This window comes from Phocoena phocoena, chromosome 8 (assembly GCF_963924675.1).
Source record: "Phocoena phocoena chromosome 8, mPhoPho1.1, whole genome shotgun sequence".
In the NCBI taxonomy this organism is placed as follows: domain Eukaryota; kingdom Metazoa; phylum Chordata; class Mammalia; order Artiodactyla; family Phocoenidae; genus Phocoena; species Phocoena phocoena.
In genome coordinates, this window is record NC_089226.1 from 85,991,949 (window position 1) to 86,012,400 (window position 20,452).

General features: G+C 47.9%; 1 protein-coding gene across 4 annotated transcripts in view; it reads right to left on the reverse strand.

The window, feature by feature from the left end:
• Positions 1 to 2,786: 2,786 nt before the first annotated feature.
• The window catches only part of ELF5 (E74 like ETS transcription factor 5), a 28,930-nt gene continuing 11,264 nt past the window's right edge, over positions 2,787 to 20,452 (reverse strand). Inside the window, exons 3-7 of one of the 4 annotated variants that reach the window (XM_065881477.1) lie at positions 14,560 to 14,793; positions 11,046 to 11,096; positions 5,791 to 5,859; positions 3,713 to 3,908; positions 2,787 to 3,296 (exon numbers count right to left, since the gene is read on the reverse strand). In XM_065881477.1, the coding sequence (XP_065737549.1) occupies positions 3,200 to 3,296; positions 3,713 to 3,908; positions 5,791 to 5,859; positions 11,046 to 11,096; positions 14,560 to 14,793 (647 nt within the window). In that variant the 3' untranslated portion in view covers positions 2,787 to 3,199. The remainder of the gene's footprint in view (positions 3,297 to 3,712; positions 3,909 to 5,790; positions 5,860 to 11,045; positions 11,097 to 14,559; positions 14,794 to 20,452) is intronic. The other 3 variants (XM_065881478.1, XM_065881480.1, XM_065881479.1) reach the window with 3 other exon arrangements.

The following is a 20,452-nucleotide window of genomic DNA, read 5'->3' on the forward strand; positions in this document are numbered from 1 at the left end:
GGGCATATACCCTGAGAAAACCATAATTCAAAAAGAGTCATGTACCACAATGTTCATTGCAGCACTACTTAAAATAGCCAGAACATGGAAGCAACCTAAGTGTACATTGACAGAGGAATGGATAAAGAAGATGTGGCACATATATACAATGGAGTATTACTCAGCCATAAAAAGAAATGAAATTGAGTTATTTGTAGTGAGGTGGATGGACCTAGATTCTATCATACGAGTGAAGTAAGTCAGAAAAAGAAAAAATACTGTATGCTAACACATATATATGGAATCTAACAACAACAACAAAAAAAGGTTCTGAGGAACCTAGGGCAGGGCAAGAATAAAGACGCAGGTGTCTAGAATGGACTTGAGGACACGGGGAAGGGGAAGGGTAAGCTGAGACGAAGTGAGAGAGTGGCATGCAGATATATACACTACCAAGTGTAAAATAGATAGCTAGTAGGAAGCAGCCGCATAGCACAGGGAGATCAGCTCGGTGCTTTGTGATCACCTAGAGGGGTGGGATAAGGTGGGTGGGAGGGAGATGCAAGAGGGAGGGTATATGGGGATATATGTATGCATATAGCTGATTCACTTTGTTATACAGCAGAAACTAACACAACATCGCAAAGCAATTATACTCCAATAAAGATGTTAAAAAAATAAAAAAGAGGGGCTTCCCTGGTGGCGCAGTGGTTGAGAGTCCGCCTGCCGATGCAGGGGACATGGGTTCGTGCCCCGGTCCGGGAGGATCCCACATGCCGTGGAGCGGCTGGGCCCGTGGGCCATGGCCGCTGAGCCTGAGTGTCCGGAGCCTGTGCTCCACAACGGGAGAGGCCGCATCAGTGAGAGGCCCGCGTACTGCAAAAAAATAATAAATAAAATAAAATAAAATAAAAAAGATACATGCACTGCAATGTTCAAAAAAGCATAATTTACAATTGCCAAGATATGGAAGCAACCTAAGTGTCCATCGACAGACGAATGGTTAAAGAATATGTGGTACATATATACAATGGAATATTACTCAGCCATAAAAGAGAATGAAATTTTGCCATTAGCAGTCACATGGATGGACTTGGAGGTCATTATCCTTAGTGAAATAAGTCAGAGAACAACAAATACTGTATGCTATCCTTATATGTGGAATCTAAAAAACACAACCAACTGGTGAATATAACTAAAAAGAAGCAGACTCAGAGATATGGAGAACAAACTAGTGGTTGCTGGTGGGGAAGGGGCAAGATAGGGATGGGGGAGGGGAAGGCACACACTATTGGGTATAAAATAGGCCACAAGGATGTACTGTACAGTATGGGGAATATAGCCAATAGTTGGTAATGACTGTAAATGGAGTGTAACCTTTAAAAATTGTATTAAAAAGAAAAAAACAAAGAAACCCCTCAAACCAATCACAACAGTGCAAGAACAAAGTTCAGCGTCTGAGGCAGCATGAAGAGGTGACCAAACGCTCTTGCACTCAGGTCCAGGAAATCACTGCGACAGGCACTGAGAAACTAGTGGTACCAGATGTGATTTTCAAAAAGAAATTGGTAATCTGGATTTGTCTGTAAATCTCCTGATTTTTAAATAAGGCAACTAATTCAAAATAAGAAACAAAACAAAAGCTCAAAACACAAGCAAAAAAAAAAAAATTGTGTGTGTGTGCGCATACCGAACAAAAATATAGCTGTAGGACCCACTGGACCATGCCTTCCATCTTGTGAGGGGGCCTCTGTCTTAGGATAGAAAGGTTGTGGGGAGGATTACTTCATATATTTCTTGCATATTTTGGGGCTCTCTGGGAATCTCCATCTCCTAAATGCTAGGAAATGGAAGGGTCATCAAAGGTTTTATAGGTTGTCAATGTTTGCTGAGTCGGCCTTGCTAAATTGAACAATATGGAGACAGTGTTAACATGTTAAATATTTTATTCACATTGTTTACAAACTGTATCCACCTGGAAAACACATGAATCTAAAAAATAGACTATTTTACAGTCATTCACATTTTTTAAAAACAAGTTACTTTTGACGTGAAACTCTAAGATGGAGGCCCTCAGCCTATATTGTCGTTCAGTGCCTCATCACATGAGGCTTCCTGCTCTGGGGAAGGAGTTCTAGGGGCAGTCCATCCAGCTGGAGGTCACTAATGGCTCACCTACCAGTGACTGATGAGAAAACGTCAGTGCATACTTTAACTTGTGAACATTCACTGGTGTATATCCAACGTCGCTAATTTTGTCAAGGAAATATGCATTTTAGAGCTTGCATACTCATCGGGTGGGAAGACAAAACAAGAGGCTCGTAATTTAATTGGCCATTACAGAGCCATCAAGACATTCCCTGTTCTATAAAGGTGTAACATCTTGCCCACAGACAGAATCAATGAATTACGATTTTATTGTGTTGACAACTTGAATCATAGAAACAGAGGTGATTTGGAAATTGATGTAAGCGTCTGTCGACTCTTTGCACATCTGATGCCTCCCACCTAGGAGAAGAGGGGGAATACACTCAGCCAGAATTAAGAATGTGCCTAATTTTGTGTTACTGCAGAAGGATGGCCATGGGAGTTTTGCTGAGTGGCTAAAAAGATGTTCTGGTTAAGAAACTCGCTATTAACCTATGCTAAATCCACTTATGTACCAGCTTGATGGCTTAGCTCCTTTACTAATTAAGAAACTTTTCTATGGAACTCGACTTTAACAATTTAAAATCTACAGTATGTTTGTCTTACCCACATCTCACCCCGTCCTACTATATTAACTACAAACTCATCACTTCTGTTTCGCTTTGTGAGCTGCCACAGTTAACTATGTGAAAACTTTTGAGCCTTTGGAATGGGAGCACCGGATGAGCCTCTAATGGCAGAATTGGATCCTTTTTCTCTGAGCAGCAGCAATAGCACAGGGCATTGTGGTTCTGCAACTCTTGACTAGGGAAGTGATGTTTGATCCGGGTACCACAAAAGATCATCCCTCCTCCCCTCGGGTAAAAAAAAAAAAAAAAAGGAATTTCTTAAGGGTTGCTGTCATCACCCCCAAGTAGACAACAACAACTCTGAATCCAAATGTAAGCTGAGATGTGGAGAAATTTTATCAGCACGTTTGCAGGCTTTTAAAAAAGTGAACTTTCAAGGTCTATTGCAATCTATTTGTTTTAAGAGATAGAAATCCATAAAATGAGCTTGATGACGGAGGAGATCATAGCTTGTCTTCCTGCCACCCGTGTGCGTTTTTTCCAAATTTGTATACTAATCTTCGGTCGACCCGTTCCAGAATTCCTGTTTTATAGTAGTACCTGTGAAAGACAGCAGAAGAGGGACGTGAGGAGGGTTCATACCCTGGGAAAACAACAGCGCATAAACACGTTCCTCTTTCCTCTCAGGTGACAGGCTGGTCTTTGGTTACCCTGGTATTTTCACACCCTCTTATCAACTTACACTTAAACCTTTCCCAGTCATCTTGAAGAGCGAACCTCACCACATCTGGTTCAAAACGTGTGTGTGTGTGTGTGCGTGTGCGTGTGTGTGTGTGTGTGTGTCTGATAGCCTGGCTTCAGAGTGATCCCCGGGGAACACTGCCAAGAATGGAAAGGACGGCGTGTCGGTTTACAAACCCTAATCCCACCTGTACCTAAGAGCTGAAGTGTTGTCTCATGACACTTTTTATATAACTCTGCCTGAAGGCTCACGGCATTTCGTGCTGTTCACTTACCTCAGAGCTCTGCTCAACTTTTCATACGTCATTCTGTCATTTCTCTTCCTCTGTCCCCACATCTTTGCCAGGGCTTCTGATTTAACCACCCGAAAAATACCTTGTTCCCTATCTTCCCATTCCAGAATGCCACAGTTTTCCTCAGGAGATAGAAGCAGGTCTCTCACAAATTCCCATAGGTGAGAGCTCTGGAGGCCTTTAGGGAAGGAAAAAAAGTGAGCTAAAAATTAAAACAGAAAAATTGAAGAGTTGTACAACTTCTCATGAACCCATGAGAAATGCTCCTTCATGGTTATTTCCCAAAGTGATGACCGAGTGCTCTACTTGGAACCATACCTAGCTGTGAAATGTCTTCTTCTACTGGGAACCATACCTAGCTGTGAAATGTCCTCTTCTACTAAAGTAATTACAACACACACACAGAGACATCCTATTTACATCGACCAGCAACACTGGCTCACGAACTTTCCCTGCTCGATGGAACTACCAACTAATTCTAGGGAATTAATGAAATGACAGTCGAATGACGTTTCCATTCTTCTTTCTGAAAAGCAGTGTGGTTGTATTGAGATCCCATAGCTACAACTGTCTGGCTGGACTAATCCTACAATTATGTTTTGCATGAAAAACTGGTATTTCTCTTGTTCCATTGTATCATAGTTAAGACTTGCTCTGGAGCCTGGCTGGCTGGGTTTGGGTCCTGAATTCACCTCTTCTAGCTCTGTAACCAAATCTCTCTAGTTATCTTCTCTCTAAAATGGGTTAGTAAGTGATAAATGGAATATTTATAAATGGAATGGAATACTTACAAGTGGAATATTTCCTGCCATATCAATAAACAAAAGATGTCACAGTCATCAATGATTGCAACCCTCCAACGTAAGCCGGTGAGCCCTGAGGCGACTCAGGGCTGAAAAGGATCCCTGCCATCTAGCAGCCATCAGACTGCAGCCACTCCCTAAGGTGAGCCCTGAGGAAACTCAGGATGTGAAAATACAGGATACTGGCCCCAGGTAGCTGAGGTGCATATCAAAGGAATGATTTCACTGAGTCCAGACTCTTGCATCTTCCCACACCTAGAAAAGCGCTGAATTCCTTAAGTTGAGACATTTGGTTGTCTTTAATTAACAATAATCTTTATGACAGACACTAGGTCCATCCACCTCACTAAAAATAACTCAATTTCGTTCTTTTTATGGCTAATATTCCATTGTATGTATGTGCCGCGTCTTCTTTATCCACTCATCTGTTGATGGACACTTAGGTTGCTTCCATGTCCCGGCTATTGTAAATAAAGCTGCAATAAACATTGTGGTACAAGACTCTTTTTGAATTATGGTTTTCTCAGGGGACATGCCCAGTAATAAAGCAGAAACTAACACACCATTGTAAAGCAATTATACTCCAATGAAGATGTTAGAAAAACAAAAATCAATACTCTTCTGACGTTCCGATTACCTGCTCTTTGCTGCAAAACTCCTGTATCTCCTGGCTCTTCCCTTCGCCTCCTTGGGGCAGTTTCTCAGAGTTACCTGAACCGCTGTCTCCCGGGCTGCAGTCCTCATTTTGCCCCCCAAAAACTTAACTGGCAACTCCCATGTTGTGCATTTTTTTTAAGTCAACGTAAGAGTACCTACCTCATAGCACAGATTAGAGGATTATGATTTAATACATGTTAAATGGCTAGAACCAAGCCCAGCAGGCTCGACCCTGTCCTGGGTAGATCTTAGTTCTGGGAAAGCTAACAGAATTGCCAACTCATGGGGTTTCTTTAGTATCATCCCTGAGTACTTCAGTGAGAAGGATTCACAGTAGACCAGGAGAAACAAACCCTTATTCAGAAATTTAACATGGTTAGAACATTACTTTAATTCTCCTAATACCATTTCCAAGTCAAAAGAAAGAAATTGGATTTTGATAACACTTATAACAGTAATCATCAATTTCTCTGCTATGTTCTTTGGGAAATAACGGGACTCACTCAAACACTGAGTCTCAAAGCTTATTAAAGAAGATTACTTTGTCGCATGAATGGTTTTAAGAAATTACCAATGACAGATGGCATCTCTTACACTTACTTGTTCGACTATGACTGTGACAGTCTTGAGTTTTGATGCCACTTGTCTTCAAGCAACTGGAAACAGCGTCTGCAACAGAGTGATTTACAGCTGTAGGAAGGAAGCTGGAGGCCACGTTCCGACCTCAAATCACACCAAATGAGCAACTATTAATTGAACACCTTTGTGGTAGGAGACAGCGTGCTGGGCTCTTTGGGAATAATTAGTAAGTTTAAGGAGCGTTTGTATTCAACACTGGGGTCCTACTGTGTGCCAGGTTCCGGGCTCTGAGCTGGAGATAGAAAGTGAACAACACAGACTTGGTCCCTGCTCACCTGGAGGTTAAGGACTATTGGGCAAGGAAAACACAAGTGAAACACAAATCGCCATTGAGATAAGTGTTATGAAGGAAGGAGGCCTTAGATAGAGAACGAGGCGGAGGAAAACACCTGCTATAGATGGGGTGGCCAGGGCGAGTCTCCTGGAAGGGAGACACTCACGCTGATGTCAGGAGGTGGGAGGGTGTCCCAGAGGGAAGGAGCAGCATGTGCAAAGCCAAGGGTGGCGACCAGGCAGGCCCCTGGGGTGCCCAGGCATGGCGGTAGGGGCACCGGGCTGCCAGCAGGTCACGTGGGCACATGGTAAGGATGTGGGATTTTTTTTTTTTTTTTTTTTTTTGTGGTATGCGGGCCTCTCACTGCTGTGGCCTCTCCCGTTGCAGAGTACAGGCTCTGGACGTGCAGGCTCAGTGGCCATGGCTCATGGGCCCAGCCGCTCCGCGGCATGTGGGATCCTCCCGGACCGGGGCACGAACCCGCGTCCCCTGCATTGGCAGGCGGACTCTCAACCACTGCGCCACCAGGGAAGCCCGGGACGTGGGATTTTATTCAAAGAGTAAAGCGAAGACTTAGGACTTTAACAAGGTCTACTTTTTAAGAAGATCCCTCTGGCTAGTGTGTGGAGAACACACGAGAAGGGACACAGGTAAAAGCAAAGAGAGTAGAGCTTATGAAGAGCAGAAAGCAAGGCGTGACCTCAAGGCCGAGTTAAACTAGAAATCACGCTGTAAGTCTGAGACACTCACGTTGCTGCAAAGTGTATATGATTAAAAAATAAAAGGTGGTACCAGATCACCCCTCCCTACCCCCACATCACTTGCTCAGCCCGCTCCAGCCACACTGGCCTCCCGGCTCCTTCTGAAACTCACGGGCACATCCCGTCTCGGGGCACTTGCTCCCTCTGCCCTCAGTGCTCTTCCCTTGGATGTCCAGGGGCTCACGCCCTCATCGCCATCTTTGCTCAAAGTCACCTTCTCAGCGAGGCCTTCTCTGACTGCCTGAGCTGGAATTGCACACGCTCACCCTACTCAACACTCCATGTGCTAGTTTTATTTTTTGCTGTCATATTCATCACCATGGAGCATATTATATATTTATTTATTTTGCTCACTGGCTGACTTTCCCCACTAGAGGGCAGGGATTTGTGTTCCCACCTGTATCCCCCAGCACCTAGCACAGTGCTGGGTATATAGTAGGTGCTCAGTAAGTATTGTGGAGCGGCCACCACGCTGCACTCACCTTCCCTGCTGTAGGGACATGATGCTATAAATACTGAATGACAGAATAAGTATGCTGTCCACGGAGGGAATGGTGTCCTGTGTACCACACCACTGCCCAGGGGGGCCTGTCTCAGTGCCAGTGGGTCTTGTCACTCCCTGGCGTGACATCCTGCAGTGGTACCTTGTGGTCTCCTGCACAGAGGCTGCCACGTTAGTCAGGCCTTTCACACATGGACCTCCACCCAGTTCTCCAGGCTTATCCATTGCTGCTCCCCAGCTTCGTTCCTCCTTTGGGTCAGATGGTCCCAATGGGGCTTGACTTTCTCCTGCTTCCTTTGCACATGCTTCCCGCTCCCCACTTCCACCCAGCTGACCCCACTTTCACAAAACCTCGTCAGGAAGTCTTCTCGGAACTCACCCTCTGGGTTAGAGCCCTCTCTGTCCCATAGCGCCTGCGTGTTCCTCAGTGTTCCAGCATTGGTCCCTTTCTACCTCTACCACAGAGGTCCATCTCGTCCGTTCTTCATGTGTACTAACAGCTGATATTAAAGGAGTGCTTACTAAGTGCCAAGTGCTTGTAAGGGCTTCACATACAGCATCTCATTTAATACCTGCCACGACCCTGTGTGGTATAATCGCTATTTCCATTTATTGAGGAGCAACTGAAGCCCACAGAGTTTAAGAATTTCATCCAGAGAGGTGGAGCCAGGACTTGAACCCACAGCAGTTCCGTTTCAAAGCAGATGTTCACAATTCCTGCTTCAGCATGTCTTTCATGGCAGGTGTTCAATAGATACTTAAAGAATAATTATTAAAGTTTGTTGAGTGTTTGCTACTGCCAGGTGCTCACCCAATCTCACCCACCCTTAGGATGCACGTTTCTTACTCTCCCACTTTACGTACAAGAAGACAGAGGTATCAGGTGCCTGGGCGTCTCCCTGGAGGTCCTTCACTCACGGGCTCACGAGTGCTGAGACACAGTGTACTCTCTGTAGCAGGCATGGGAAGGACGTCACGAAACAGGTCCCAGGCTCTCCTCTCAGGGGACTTGCACCCAAGTGGGAAGGAATGTCCAGTGAACAAACACGGCCTATTTCAGTTGCTGATAAATGCCATGGAGAGGAATGCAGCGGGATGGGAGGGGCTGAGCGATGCTGCAATGGTAATTAAGAGCGAACAGACAAAGCTCCCGGACAAGGAGATGGCTGAGCAGAACGGAGCGAGCCCTGGCGATGTCTGGGGAGCACGATCCACGTCATGTGCCTGCCTGACGTCGGAGCTGAGATCGCATGTGAACAGTCCGGCATCAGGGCCCTCAGCCCTAATAACTGCCGTGCGTGATTCTCTGGAACAAACAATGACACGAATGCGTGACTTCAACTCTCGGGGTCCCTTCGGCCTCTCCTCCACCCTTTCCTACATTACAGCCTGGAATTGTATTGACGTGGGAAAACGGGCCCATGCACACGGGCCAAGCCACAGTGAATGCTCAGGTGAGATCAGCTGACAGTGGGGTTGCCGCCAGGTAGAGAGAGGCGAATACAGGTGAGCAGGTGAGCAGGGCTGACGGTCGGTTGATCAAGACCGAGAAAGGGTTCTGCCCTCCTATCTGATCCAATGTCACGCTCTGCGGCTTCACCTGCAGAGAAGACCTGGCCACTGTTTTAATGTAATCTTTTAAGAAGAGAGACAACAAATGGAGTCATCAAGACAAACACAGGCAAATTATTAACTGGTGACCAGACAACAAGCTTTCTCTATGCCAAAGTGGCAAGAAATGGAAGAGTCACCCTTTTAATTTTGATGCTTTCTCCGCGTGCTTTGGACGGAAGAGATTTGGCTTGATGAGATGAACACAGGATGGGTCAGCACGAGGCAGGGCTGTGGGGATGGTGGGAGTTTCCCCTTGTGGGTCTTGCCAGAGGTAAATAACCCTGTTTTATCTGTTCCTACTCCTCAGTGGTGGCGTTGAGTGTAGTCGCGGCTCGGCTCGGCTGGAGGTCTTGCTTGGCGGGTGGTGGGGTGAGGGTGTTAGTGGGGGCACAGGGGCTGAAGCCGTCAGTGCGTGGCCACGTTGAGGCAGCTTCCCAGATCCAAACGTCCCCAAGGTCAGTCTGAGGTGGTGGCAGCAGCAGTACCCTGAACCCCGCCCCAAACTTCTCTCCGGAGTTCCACAGTGTTCTGGGGGGGCAGCTCCCTGTCTCACAGCGATCTTCATCTTCAATGTGCCCCTGCAGCTGGGCTGTGCCTGCCGCAGGGCGAGTGGGGACATGGCCCGGGCTCTCTGCTGTCTGTGGGATTTGGAGAGGTTTGGTTGCCTTGAAACTGGAGACGGTTAAAATGTGGCCAAAGGATATGTTCTCAGTCGTTGATTGAAATCCTGGTCCGCTGTCCTCCAGAAGCTGGGTGGAGGCTGGCGTGGCAGTTTCTCCATCGAGCTCATCACACGCACGTCCCCGTGATGCTAGCAGTCCAGCCACAGAGCCTCCCAGGAGCCGGAGATGCCCAGCAGCAAAGCCAGCCCGTAGGCTTTGTCCTCTGGCGCTTCTGCGGTGGAGGTGGGGAGGGTGTGGACAGGAGACATCAAGTGCAGAGGGGCTGGGGTACTTCACTTGGGCCAGTTCTGACAGTTTCCTAGCTTGTCGGGCCTGGGCCCCTTCAGCAGGTACTAAGTTGAAAATCTCCTGTTCTCTGAACCATTGTGGAGCTGGGCCCAGACCCAGAGGAGTCCTGAGTCTTAGGTCTCAACTGAGTGGACAGCAGAGTGAACAGCAGGGTCTTGGAGCATGCGTGCATGTGTGTGTGCACCTGTGGGCATGTGGTGAAGGACACAGGACATAAGAGCATAGACTTTGAGAAGATGAGTTGGAATCTCTGCTCGGCATTGACTTATAACTTGTAACTTGTGAGTTACAGCACCTCCAGTTTCCTCAGATACAAATGGGGATAACATTACTATCTAGCAAAGTTATCATAAGGATTAAATAAGTTAATGTAGGTAGAATACTTGGCCTGGCACCGCGCTGGGCACATAGTAAGGGTTTCACAAACACTAACAGTAGCTATTAATCTTATAGCTATTTAAGATGAATGGGAACACTGCTTAAAGCCCAGGATGCTACTTTGTCCTAGTTGGCCAGGCCCCTGAGCCAGGACCTTGGCGTGGGTCTCAGTAACTAAGAGCAATCATCATCATCTTTAAAAAATGAAAGCTCCAAAGTTCCCTTTCTTCAACCTTCTCCATCTGCAGAAGTGAAACCGTGAGTGTTAATTTTCAGAATCAACAAGGCCATCTGAGATCCTCCATTACCTTATAATTATAAACGTGACCTGCTTAGTGAGCTCAGATTCTTTGTAGACGTTATCAACCACAAGGCCTCTAATGGTTAGTAATTATGATTATTATTGCTAAAGGGTACCAGTATTTGGAGCATCTACGCTGCTGGCACAGGCCAGGCGCTTTGTAGGTACTGTTACCTGGACTCCTCACAACCCAGCAGGTGTCTCACCATTTTATAGACAAGGAAACTGAGCCTGGGGGAGGTTAAGGAAGCCACAGACTTGCTCTGTCCACCGTGTTTCTCCTGCCATCTCCTTCTAGCCTTTACTGTTTCAGGTCATCAGACGTTGAGTGTGGTCCCACAAGAGCATCATTCAAGCCCATGTGCCCAACAATAGCCTCAACACGGCCTCGGGCAGCTTGACCTCAGTTACTTACAGTCTTTGATGGTGGCCTTGGTCTCTTCAGGGTCATTAAAAAAGGAGTAACCTGGGAAAGAAAAAGAAATCCGCAAACCATGGCATACAATCCTGCTTTCCCCAGCCAGGTCACGAGGGGAGGTACTGGGGAGAAGGGGAGCCACTGTGCCCTTTGCAGGGTACTTTTATTTCAGAAGGAAACTTGGAGACCACCTGGCCTTTATAGGGCCACCCTGAAGCCACCCCTGAGAGATGTAATCTCCTTGTGTTTTTTTTGGCTGCCCTGCGAGCCTTGTGGGATCTTAGTTCCCTGATCAGGGACCGAACCAGGCCCCGACAGTGAAAGCACCGGGTCCTAACTACTGGACCACCGAGAAATTCCTCAATCTCCTTGTTTTTAAAGGCCACCTGGAGAGAACCCTGGGCCACGCATCCCAGCAGCTTCTAGGCTTTTCTGAGTGGGCACTGAGAGTGAGTTCTGGCTTGGGATCAGGAGGCCTGGGCTCTGAGCTGGGCCGAATCACTGACCCCCGTGTAGACTTGCCCAGTCACCCTGTCTCTGGGCTCGTGTTCCTTACTGGCAACATGTGACAGAAACACCCTTGCCCTCCCTGTTGGCTCTCGGAATCTATCATCTGGGATGTGATCTCTAATCCCTTGGGGATTTGAACGCCTGTTACATGCGGGTCAAAGAGAAAAATGGACACGGGAGGCTGCAAGAAATGCAGAACCCGACATGAGGATTTAAAGGAGTCTGGAGACGGTCAGGGCCTTGGTGGTCTCTGAAGAGTGGGGCGAATCAAGAGTTTCAGATCACATTTTCACGTAGCAGCACAGGCCAAACGACACCTGCTTTCTAACTTGGTGTCCAATGTGAGGACTAGTTTCCATTTACTGAGAAGACAGGAACAGGGCAGAGTTGTGACTTGATTCCTAGGGCCGTTGGTTCTAGGAATGATTGGTTCTGGTCAGCCACGCACTCTCTTCCCTCTTCCCGAGAACAGGAGGGGGTGACAGGGGATCTTCCTCTCCTGTGCTGGGAGAGTCTGCCCTCTGCCCTGCACCTCTCTGGCCGACTTCGCCTTCCAGCGACCAGGGTCCTCGTGCTTCAGGGCCCTTCAATCCTATTGCAACACCTGCTGAGCCAGACAGCATGCTGGGCCTAGAGCCCCCTTTAACTCCTCTCCCTGCTAAAACTTGTTCTGTGTCATATTCTTCCAGAGCCCTCATCTATGGGGTAATATAAGGCCTAAACTGGGTAATAACTAGTTAACATACAATTTATTGTCCAAACAGGGACACTTTTGAGAATGAAAGACAGGATAATGGTTGAAGACACCGTGTCCTGGCCAAATTGGGACACTGGAAACTTTGGTCACAATACATGTATTTCAATCACTGTATACATTCGCCTGAGGAACATTAGAGGAGGAATTTGAGGACAGAGCAGGTTGATGGAGTAGATCATCTTACCGATCAACAGGATAACTGCCCTGGCCCATAGAGTCCCTGAAAGTCCACCATTGGAGGTAGCTTTGTGACTCCAGGGATTCCTTAGAATAAGAAGAGGCAACTTGTGGCCTGCTTAAAAAAACAGTTGGATTTTAGCTTATTTGTTCTGCACAGACTTTGAGGTCATGGGACCAGGGATAGGTATTTTTTGATGTAACAGTTGCCAGGAATGGAAGCGCCCGAGGTGGGAGATCCCAGCACAGGGACTGCTGGGCCTGAAGACCAAACGTGATTGACTTGACGTTCTGCCGAGGCTGGCGGTACCAAGCTGAATCTTTTCTCAGGTTGGAATACTCATCTCTGTGGCCCTGGGGTTCTCGTGCAAGGCTGTCCCCTTGGGATGGTTCTGAATGGAGCCCCCAGCTCCTCCCTGAGCCTCTGTGATTTGCTCAGACTTGCCTCCTTTCAGGGAAGGCCTGCTGAGTGGAGGCCACTGCTCCTGGCAGGTCACTGTCACTGGCGATAATCAAGCAGAGACTGGATAACAGTGGACAGCAGGTCTGTTTGTCCCTTCCTCACCCCAGGGGGCTATGGCTCCCAGGGCAGAAACCAAGCAGTGCCTGAGAGCCCCCATCCTTAGCTTTCCTGCTCTCAGGCAACTGTGATGGGGGAGGTCAAGGGGAGGGCAAAGAATCATAGAGCTGGAAGGTACTCTGTGGGTTTCCGCCCAAATAGGAATCCCTGCCACGGCACCACCATCAAGCAGGGGGCTATTAGATTGCTTGCTTATCTCCAGTGACGGGGAGCTTCCTACCTTAGGTATCTTTTGAAGCCGCCTTTTAATTAATTAATTAATTAAAGATTTTTTTTTGATGGGGACCATTTTTTAAAAGCTTTTATTGAATTTGTTACAATAATGCCTCTGTTTTATGTTTTGGTTTTTTGGCTGCGAGGCACGTGGGATCCTAGCTCCCCGACCAGGGATCGAACCCATACCCCTGCATTGGAAGGTGAAGTTTTAACCACTGGACCACTAGGCAAGTCCCCTGAAGCTGCCTTTTTAAAAGAAGGTGCTAACTTTTAGAAAGGTCTTTCTTAAAATTCAGCTGAGATGTGTTTCTTTATTTTTTTAAAATTTCTGCCTCTTGGTTTTATTCATGATGACAAAAACAGTTGCCATTCATTGTATTTGCGTCCTTATTTGCTGTGCCAGATAATGTTTCACTGAATCCTGTCAAGAAGCCCGGGGAGGTGTGTATCATAACCCCACCACAGAGGCGAGACAGTGGAGATTCAGAGAGGTTAAGCCATTTGCCAGAGGTCCTGCGGCTCCGAAGTGTTAAGAGCCAGGGTTGGAGCAAAGGTCTTTCTGATCTCACAGTCCTTGCTTTGTACTGACTTTCCATGAATCAGCCCTGTTGACCTTGGAGAAGTCACTTAACCATTCAGGACCTCAGTTCCTTTGTGATATGGGGATACAGAATTGTATGTTCTCAAAAAATGCTTCCGGGTTTAAAAAACCTGTCCAGCAACATTCTACTCTTGCAGGGCATGTTGCTGTTAAATAATGCTACTGGGGCCACCTTGCGGCCATTCGATCCTTGACCATTAGTAATGTGATAAAAGGAAACGGCAATTAGTCGGACTCCTCTGGAAACAGGGAAGGGAAAGGGTCTAGTTAATTTTCTTCTCCTTCTGCTTAATAAAATGTCAAGCAGAAGCCTCCTCTTTTTGTCCACCCTTTATGGTTAACAATCTTTATGAACATAATAGTTTGTCGTATCAGCCTGGTTCCTGGGCGGTCCTTGAACGTGTTTTAGTTTTTCTTTTTCTTTCTTTCTTCTTCTTTTTTTAAAAAATTGTACTCAGCTTGCTTCCTTGTAACTCAGTCCGTTTTACCTCCAATCTCTGATTCTAGCATGCTAGAGCTTCTGGGTACAGAAAGGTCTGGTTAGCAGGGGATTTGGTTTAACAGAGAGTTGCAGCTAATAAAATTTCGCCATGGTAGGGAAGGACCTCAGAGGTCATTTGGTCCCAACACCGGGTCCCTGTCCTCAAAGCCCAGCCCTCTTGGCACTGACCTTGTGAGCGCATGCTCTGGAGGATAAAGTACAGGTACTCCCCGCAGACACCAGCTGCCTCTATGAACTCCTCCTGTGTCATACTGCACAGCTGCAGGCCGCTGATGTTGAAGTGGCAGAAGGAGATGCTGTTGGCATCCAGCTTATACTGGTCGCAGCAGAACTGGAGCCATTCCCAGACGTGGCGCTTCGTCCAGTACTCAGGGTGGACAGACGGCCAGTAGGAGTCACAGGCTGCACCAGGAAGAGACAAGTGAGGGATGACAGCCAGGGGAGGATTAGAAGTCCCTCAAAGGAGGCTCTAGTTTTACTAACATCCTCATCCTCTGTCCCATGAGTTGAAGGGGCCTCCAGCCCTGGGTTGTTCTGCTGGAGTCCTGGTCACCTTCTGTCCCGAAGCAAAAACCAGAGGGGACTGGATCCTACGAGTGGCCTTACTGGCAGAAGAGGGAATGACGGGGCAAGAGACCTGGTCCTGGCTAGGGAGCTCCTTGAAAGGGGGGAACTAGGGGAGAAGGAAAGAAAAAGTCCCTTCAGGTATTTGGTTTCAGACAACAGGACATCAAGAGCATAGCCTTTAGAGTCTGACAGGCCTGGGTTCAAATCCTGGTTCTGCTGCTTTCTACTTGGACAAGATCCATAGACATTTAAGCCTCAGTTTCCTCATCTGTAAAATGGGGATAATATGCTCCACTCACAGGGCTGTTCTGGAGTTTGTGGTTAACGCCTATAAACTATATGGTGCATAGAAAGTTATCAATCAATTCAATACTTATTATCGGATTGGCCAAAGAGTTCATTCGGGTTTTTCCACACCATCTTACAGAAAAACCTCAACGAAATTTTTGGTCAACCAAAATAAATGCCTGTGGTGTGCCAGGCACCATCCGATGCTGATCTGATTCCCTCTGCTGTTATGGAAAGCTGACCAGCACTGGCTATAGGTTTGTGTGCTGCCCCTGGCCATCTTGTGCTGAGGGCCTTGGGCTGCTGAAATGTTGCCCAAGCATCTGGCAGACCTTGGATGACCAGAGCACGCTCCTCCAGGGGAAGGGGGAGGTGGAAGCGTTGGTTGTATTGTTGTTCTTGTGTTTTTGGTGCTGTTTTGAGGAATTTCTATCCAGAGGGCAGACTCCCTTCACTCCTTCAGTGAAGGCCCCTACGCCCCAGACAGAGGTGTGTGCCATCCTGTCTGAGAGGCTAAGAGGAGGCTGTGCCTAACCCAGGGGCAGAGATGGGTGCTCAACAGACTGTCCCAATGCCAGGAGAAACCAAAAGGGTGGCAGATCTGCTATGGAAGATGTGAGGTACCAGGTCCTTGGTCAGGTACTTTGACATAAACAGTTCTTGCCATTGCCATTGTGCTCATTCATTCATTCATTCAAAAAGCTTCAGTTTCCTCATCAGTAAAATGGGTACAATGATAGCACCTACATCATAGGGTTGGTCTGTGGATTAAATGAGTTTAATACATGTGAAAGTATTTAGGGTACTTAGAACAGGGTCTAGAAGATTACCACTGAATACCTTCTATTTGTGAAGCAACAAATTTTGATCTGAGAATTCATGATGAATGGGAGGTTTGGTCCCTGTCCCCCAGGAGGTCACAGATGAGGAGACTGAAGGTCATGGAGGTCTTGCCCAAGATCCCACAGCCAGTGTGGGGTAGAGGTGGGATGTGAACCCCAGTCTGAACTTGAAAGCCATTACTCTTTCCGTTCCATCATGCTGGTCCTCAGAGGTCAGCAGAGAGAAGAGATCAGACAGTGGAGGCAGACACAGAGCCAGAGAGAAGGAGAAGGGCTGAGGAGAAAGGCAGGGAGCAGAGGCAGGCAGGGGTGACTGGCTCATGCTGTGTGGATGACAGAAAGTGTCCCTCACGAGTTACACCCCACAGCGCACGGCAGCGAGGCTGTTATGATTCCCCCTTTAAATGCTGCATTGGCTGCCCCTGTCCCCAAAGGAACTGTGGCGCTTCTAATCCCAGGTGGGAGATGGCTTCTCTGCCCCTAAGCACCCCCTGTGTATTGGCCAGGCTGCTATATGCCCTGATCTACATCAGCTCTACTTCCTCGGATTTCCCCCTAAAACGTAGAGGCCTTCCAGGAATCTCTTTTCCCACCGTGAAGTGGACTGAGGTCAAACTTGAACACTAGGTTTGCTGTAGACTCAATAGAATTTGATAAGAGGCCAGACGAGGAATTCAGGCAAGGCTTTCTTGGGACTCGTGCTGCAGCACGAGGGAGTGAGAACAAGAAACACGTGCCCTTGCTTGATCCCCGAGGAGGGTCAAGCTGGTCCCTTAAACGGGGGAAGGGTGGGGCGAATTGGTGGGTCAGGCGGGAGGGGCGGCCTAGCCACCCCCTTGGTGGAGCTGAGCGCAGGCATCCCGCACAGGACCCTGCTTTTGCTTTGGCGCCTCAGAAATGACAGTTGGATTTTGGCCTTTTTGTATCTTATTGTTCATCGTTTGCCCCAACTGCACGTCCCTGCAGTTATTTTTAGTCCCTCATAATGTCTTTCGTTGGTATTTTGTTGTTGGAGGACTCGTTTGTCCAGGTGCCAGCACTGACGCAAAGGGTCCCAGGTCCCAGATCTCAGGTTTGTTTAAATTTAGGGTTTTAATCAGAATTCTATATGTGTGTGAGTCAAAGAGTTGATGTCCGGCCAGGGTGGTGGAGGCTGATGTTGTGGCCTCTACCTGCTGGATGAGAAGGGGCCCCCATCAGCCTGGCGGCCCTTCCCCCTTCTGGCCTGTGCTTTCACGTGCCGAATTCTGGCTGGAGTAAACCCAGGGCCTCCACTTCCCTGGTATTCCCACGAGAGATGTTTATGAGCCTTGAAATTCTTCCTCCCTGGGTCCCGAGCTGAGCCCCGCCGGAGATGCCTATCGGGGTGCTGCCCTTGCAGGGCGCACTTCATTTCTTTCCATGGAGAGCGTGCGCCAAGTCTCCGAGCCCCTCCCCTCTCTCTTCCACCCCCAAGTCATTTTCTTTGCCCCTGGGAGACGGCCACGGCCATGTTGTTTCTGGAGGCCAGTGAGGGCCTAAGGGATTCGGAGAAGTGTCACTGACCCTGGGAAGGTGTCGCTAGCGCAGCGTCCGTCCTCTCGGCTCTCTCTCTCTCCTCGGCAGCTTCCCCGCAGAGCAGGCTTCGTGTGCGGCTCGGGCCCGCCCCACGGGGAGACCAGAGCCAGGGCAAAGCACGGCAGGCTCTCCCCGCCAGCGGAGTCCGTCCCGAGCGCGAGCAAAGTAGCTGTTCTCGGCCAGGTGGAGGGCGAAGCGCCAGCATAGAGGGAAGCCTCTTGGCGTCTTTGCACAGGCGCCTCTGGTCACCTAGGGTGCGGTCCCCTCCTGTCCTCTAAGTAATTGCTGCTCGTCCTCAAGACCCAGCTCACTGCCCCTGTCAGGAAGACTTGCTGTCCCACAGGGGCGTGGCCAGCTCTGCCTCTTCACCCGGAGTCAGCAGGGCGGAGCCCGCCTAGCCCCCTGTGGGTGTTCCGGAGGTGAAATGACCAGCCAGGGGACTGCCACTTATTATCTTCACTTCACAGGGAGGAAACTGAAGTTCTGAGAGGTTACGTGACTCAGGCCACGCGGCTGGTCGGTAAGGGGGTTAGGCCTCCACCAACTCTTCCACCTTTGGACGTGGGAAGTTTGCATCACCTTTGCCTCACTCTTCTTGGCTGGCAAGGACCAGACTGGACACACATCTGGAAGACTGACTCAACAATTCCAATGAAGGTGTATATATATATAAATATATTAACATATATGCACATAGTTTATATAAATATTTATATAGTATGTGTCTGTATTGTTATATATTTTACGTGTATTTATTTATATATATTACATATATATATTATGTACGTATATAATCTAGGTTTGAAAAATCAGAAGGATAGAGAGACTGTTGATGACAGTGTTTGAATGACATGGAGACCCTTTCACTACTCGGAAGAGATGAACTCAGGGAAAATACAAGACAGGGTGATACACCCAGAGGATATGTTATCTTTAACAGGCTGTATTGTCTGGAAATGTAAAGTGTTTGCCTCAATGTGTTTACTATTCACAAAATAATTTAGACTTTTTGGAGAAGCTGAGCTATGAGGCCCTTCTGCCTATGTTTACCAGTTGGGTACGGATGATGTCCTGTACCTGGTAGACTTAATCCAAAGGTCCGCAGGCCACGATTAAACAGCAGCCTTGGCCAGCTCCTTTGAAGTCGGAAGTAGGTCAGGACACTTGTTTAAGGGCTAGCTGCATTGGGAAGAAGAATTAAGGGGCTAAAGGGAGTTTTCAGCAATTCTGGGAGGAAATGCTCACAACCGATGCTATAACCTGGGATGCAGTGAAATTTGGAGGGAGGCCTTATGTTTTGGAGCTGGCTGGCACACTCAGATTCCCACAGGGTCAGCAGGGTATGTCAATGCCCAAAGTGGCCCCCGATGGGGACAGTGGGAATGGGCAAGTTCATGCCAAGGGGACAGTGGTGGCCCAGCTCCAATTGGCTGTTGCCAGGCAGGAAGGTGGGCCCTGTGTTGCCAAGCCCAGATGTTATGTGAAATCTCTTGATTTTTAAGTGCTGACTTATTTAATTTTTAAAAACCACTCTGAGGGTCAGTCAAAACTCTTCCAAGGCTGGCTCGCTCCTGGCAGTGACTTTGTGAGGAAGAACTTCACAAGCTTCTGGACGGTTGTCTCCTTCAGGACTATTGTTTACAGCGGGCATGCTAAGGCTTTTAAACTTTTTTAGTCGAATAGTATTTTCTTCAAATTGAAACTTCTCTGGAAAAAAAGCAGTGCTGCTTTGCTGGGAGTTAGGGGAAGGTACTATATGGCTTCCCCTCCTTAGCCCCAGAAGGCTCCTTGAATATCACTGTTCTAGAACTTGAAACCAGGGCTCTTGATATTTGGATTCCCCCTAAAAGCTGAAAGGGTGTGTGATCTCACACTTAGTGGTCCTGCCTCCTAGGGACCCTAAGAGGGTCTCCAAGGGCATCTGTTTCTTGTTCTCACTCCCTCAGCAAAATGGGAATACTAGGACGTACCCCATAATGCTGTTAAAAAGATTAAGTGAATCAATACGTGGAAAGTGCTTGGAAAAGGACAGGCAGGTAGTAAGTGCCCATTAAATACCACCCATTTATACTTGTTAATATCAGGGCTACTCACACCACTACGTTAATTGCATTTCCTCAACTTGTTAGCTGTGCAATCCTAACAAAGTTTCCTAACCTCTCTGGACCTCAGCCTCCTTCATCTATAAAACAGGAATAATAATAGTGCCTACCTCTTAGGGAGTTTGCTACGAAATGGAAGAGAAATGATGCATGTAAAGAACTTAGCCCAGTTATCTGAACGACAGGAAGCTTTCCATATGTCACTTGTAATTAGCTATTATTTTGGGATGACATTTGTTCTCAGGGAAATGAGGCCATCTCCACCGGGGCCTGAGTCTAGCTGAGGGACAAGCAGAACAAAGCAACCCAAAACTCAGTGAGAGCGAGGCAGACAGTTTGGGTCAGAGGAGGCCTGAGTTAGACGGACTGGACCACAATTAGCATGATTTATTAGCATTGGGAATTGGAAAAGTCTTTTGCCTGGAACAGCGCTGAAGAGGCCAGGGAGTGGACTGGATAGTGCCGGGCACCATCGATTGTGGCTTTGTCACTGAAAGGAAGGACTTTATGAGGAGAGATCTGAAATGATATATTGCTTCTAGGTTTCCCTCCTGAGCTGGTCTAGCCCCATCCAATAGTCCTTCTTGGCTCTTCTTCCAAGCCTGTGGAATGATTTAGACCATGAGATGGAAAAAAAAAAGCCTGGAGCAGTGTAAGAAACTGGGTGGAGAAGAGACGAGAAGGGCTGGCTGGGTATCCGCAGAG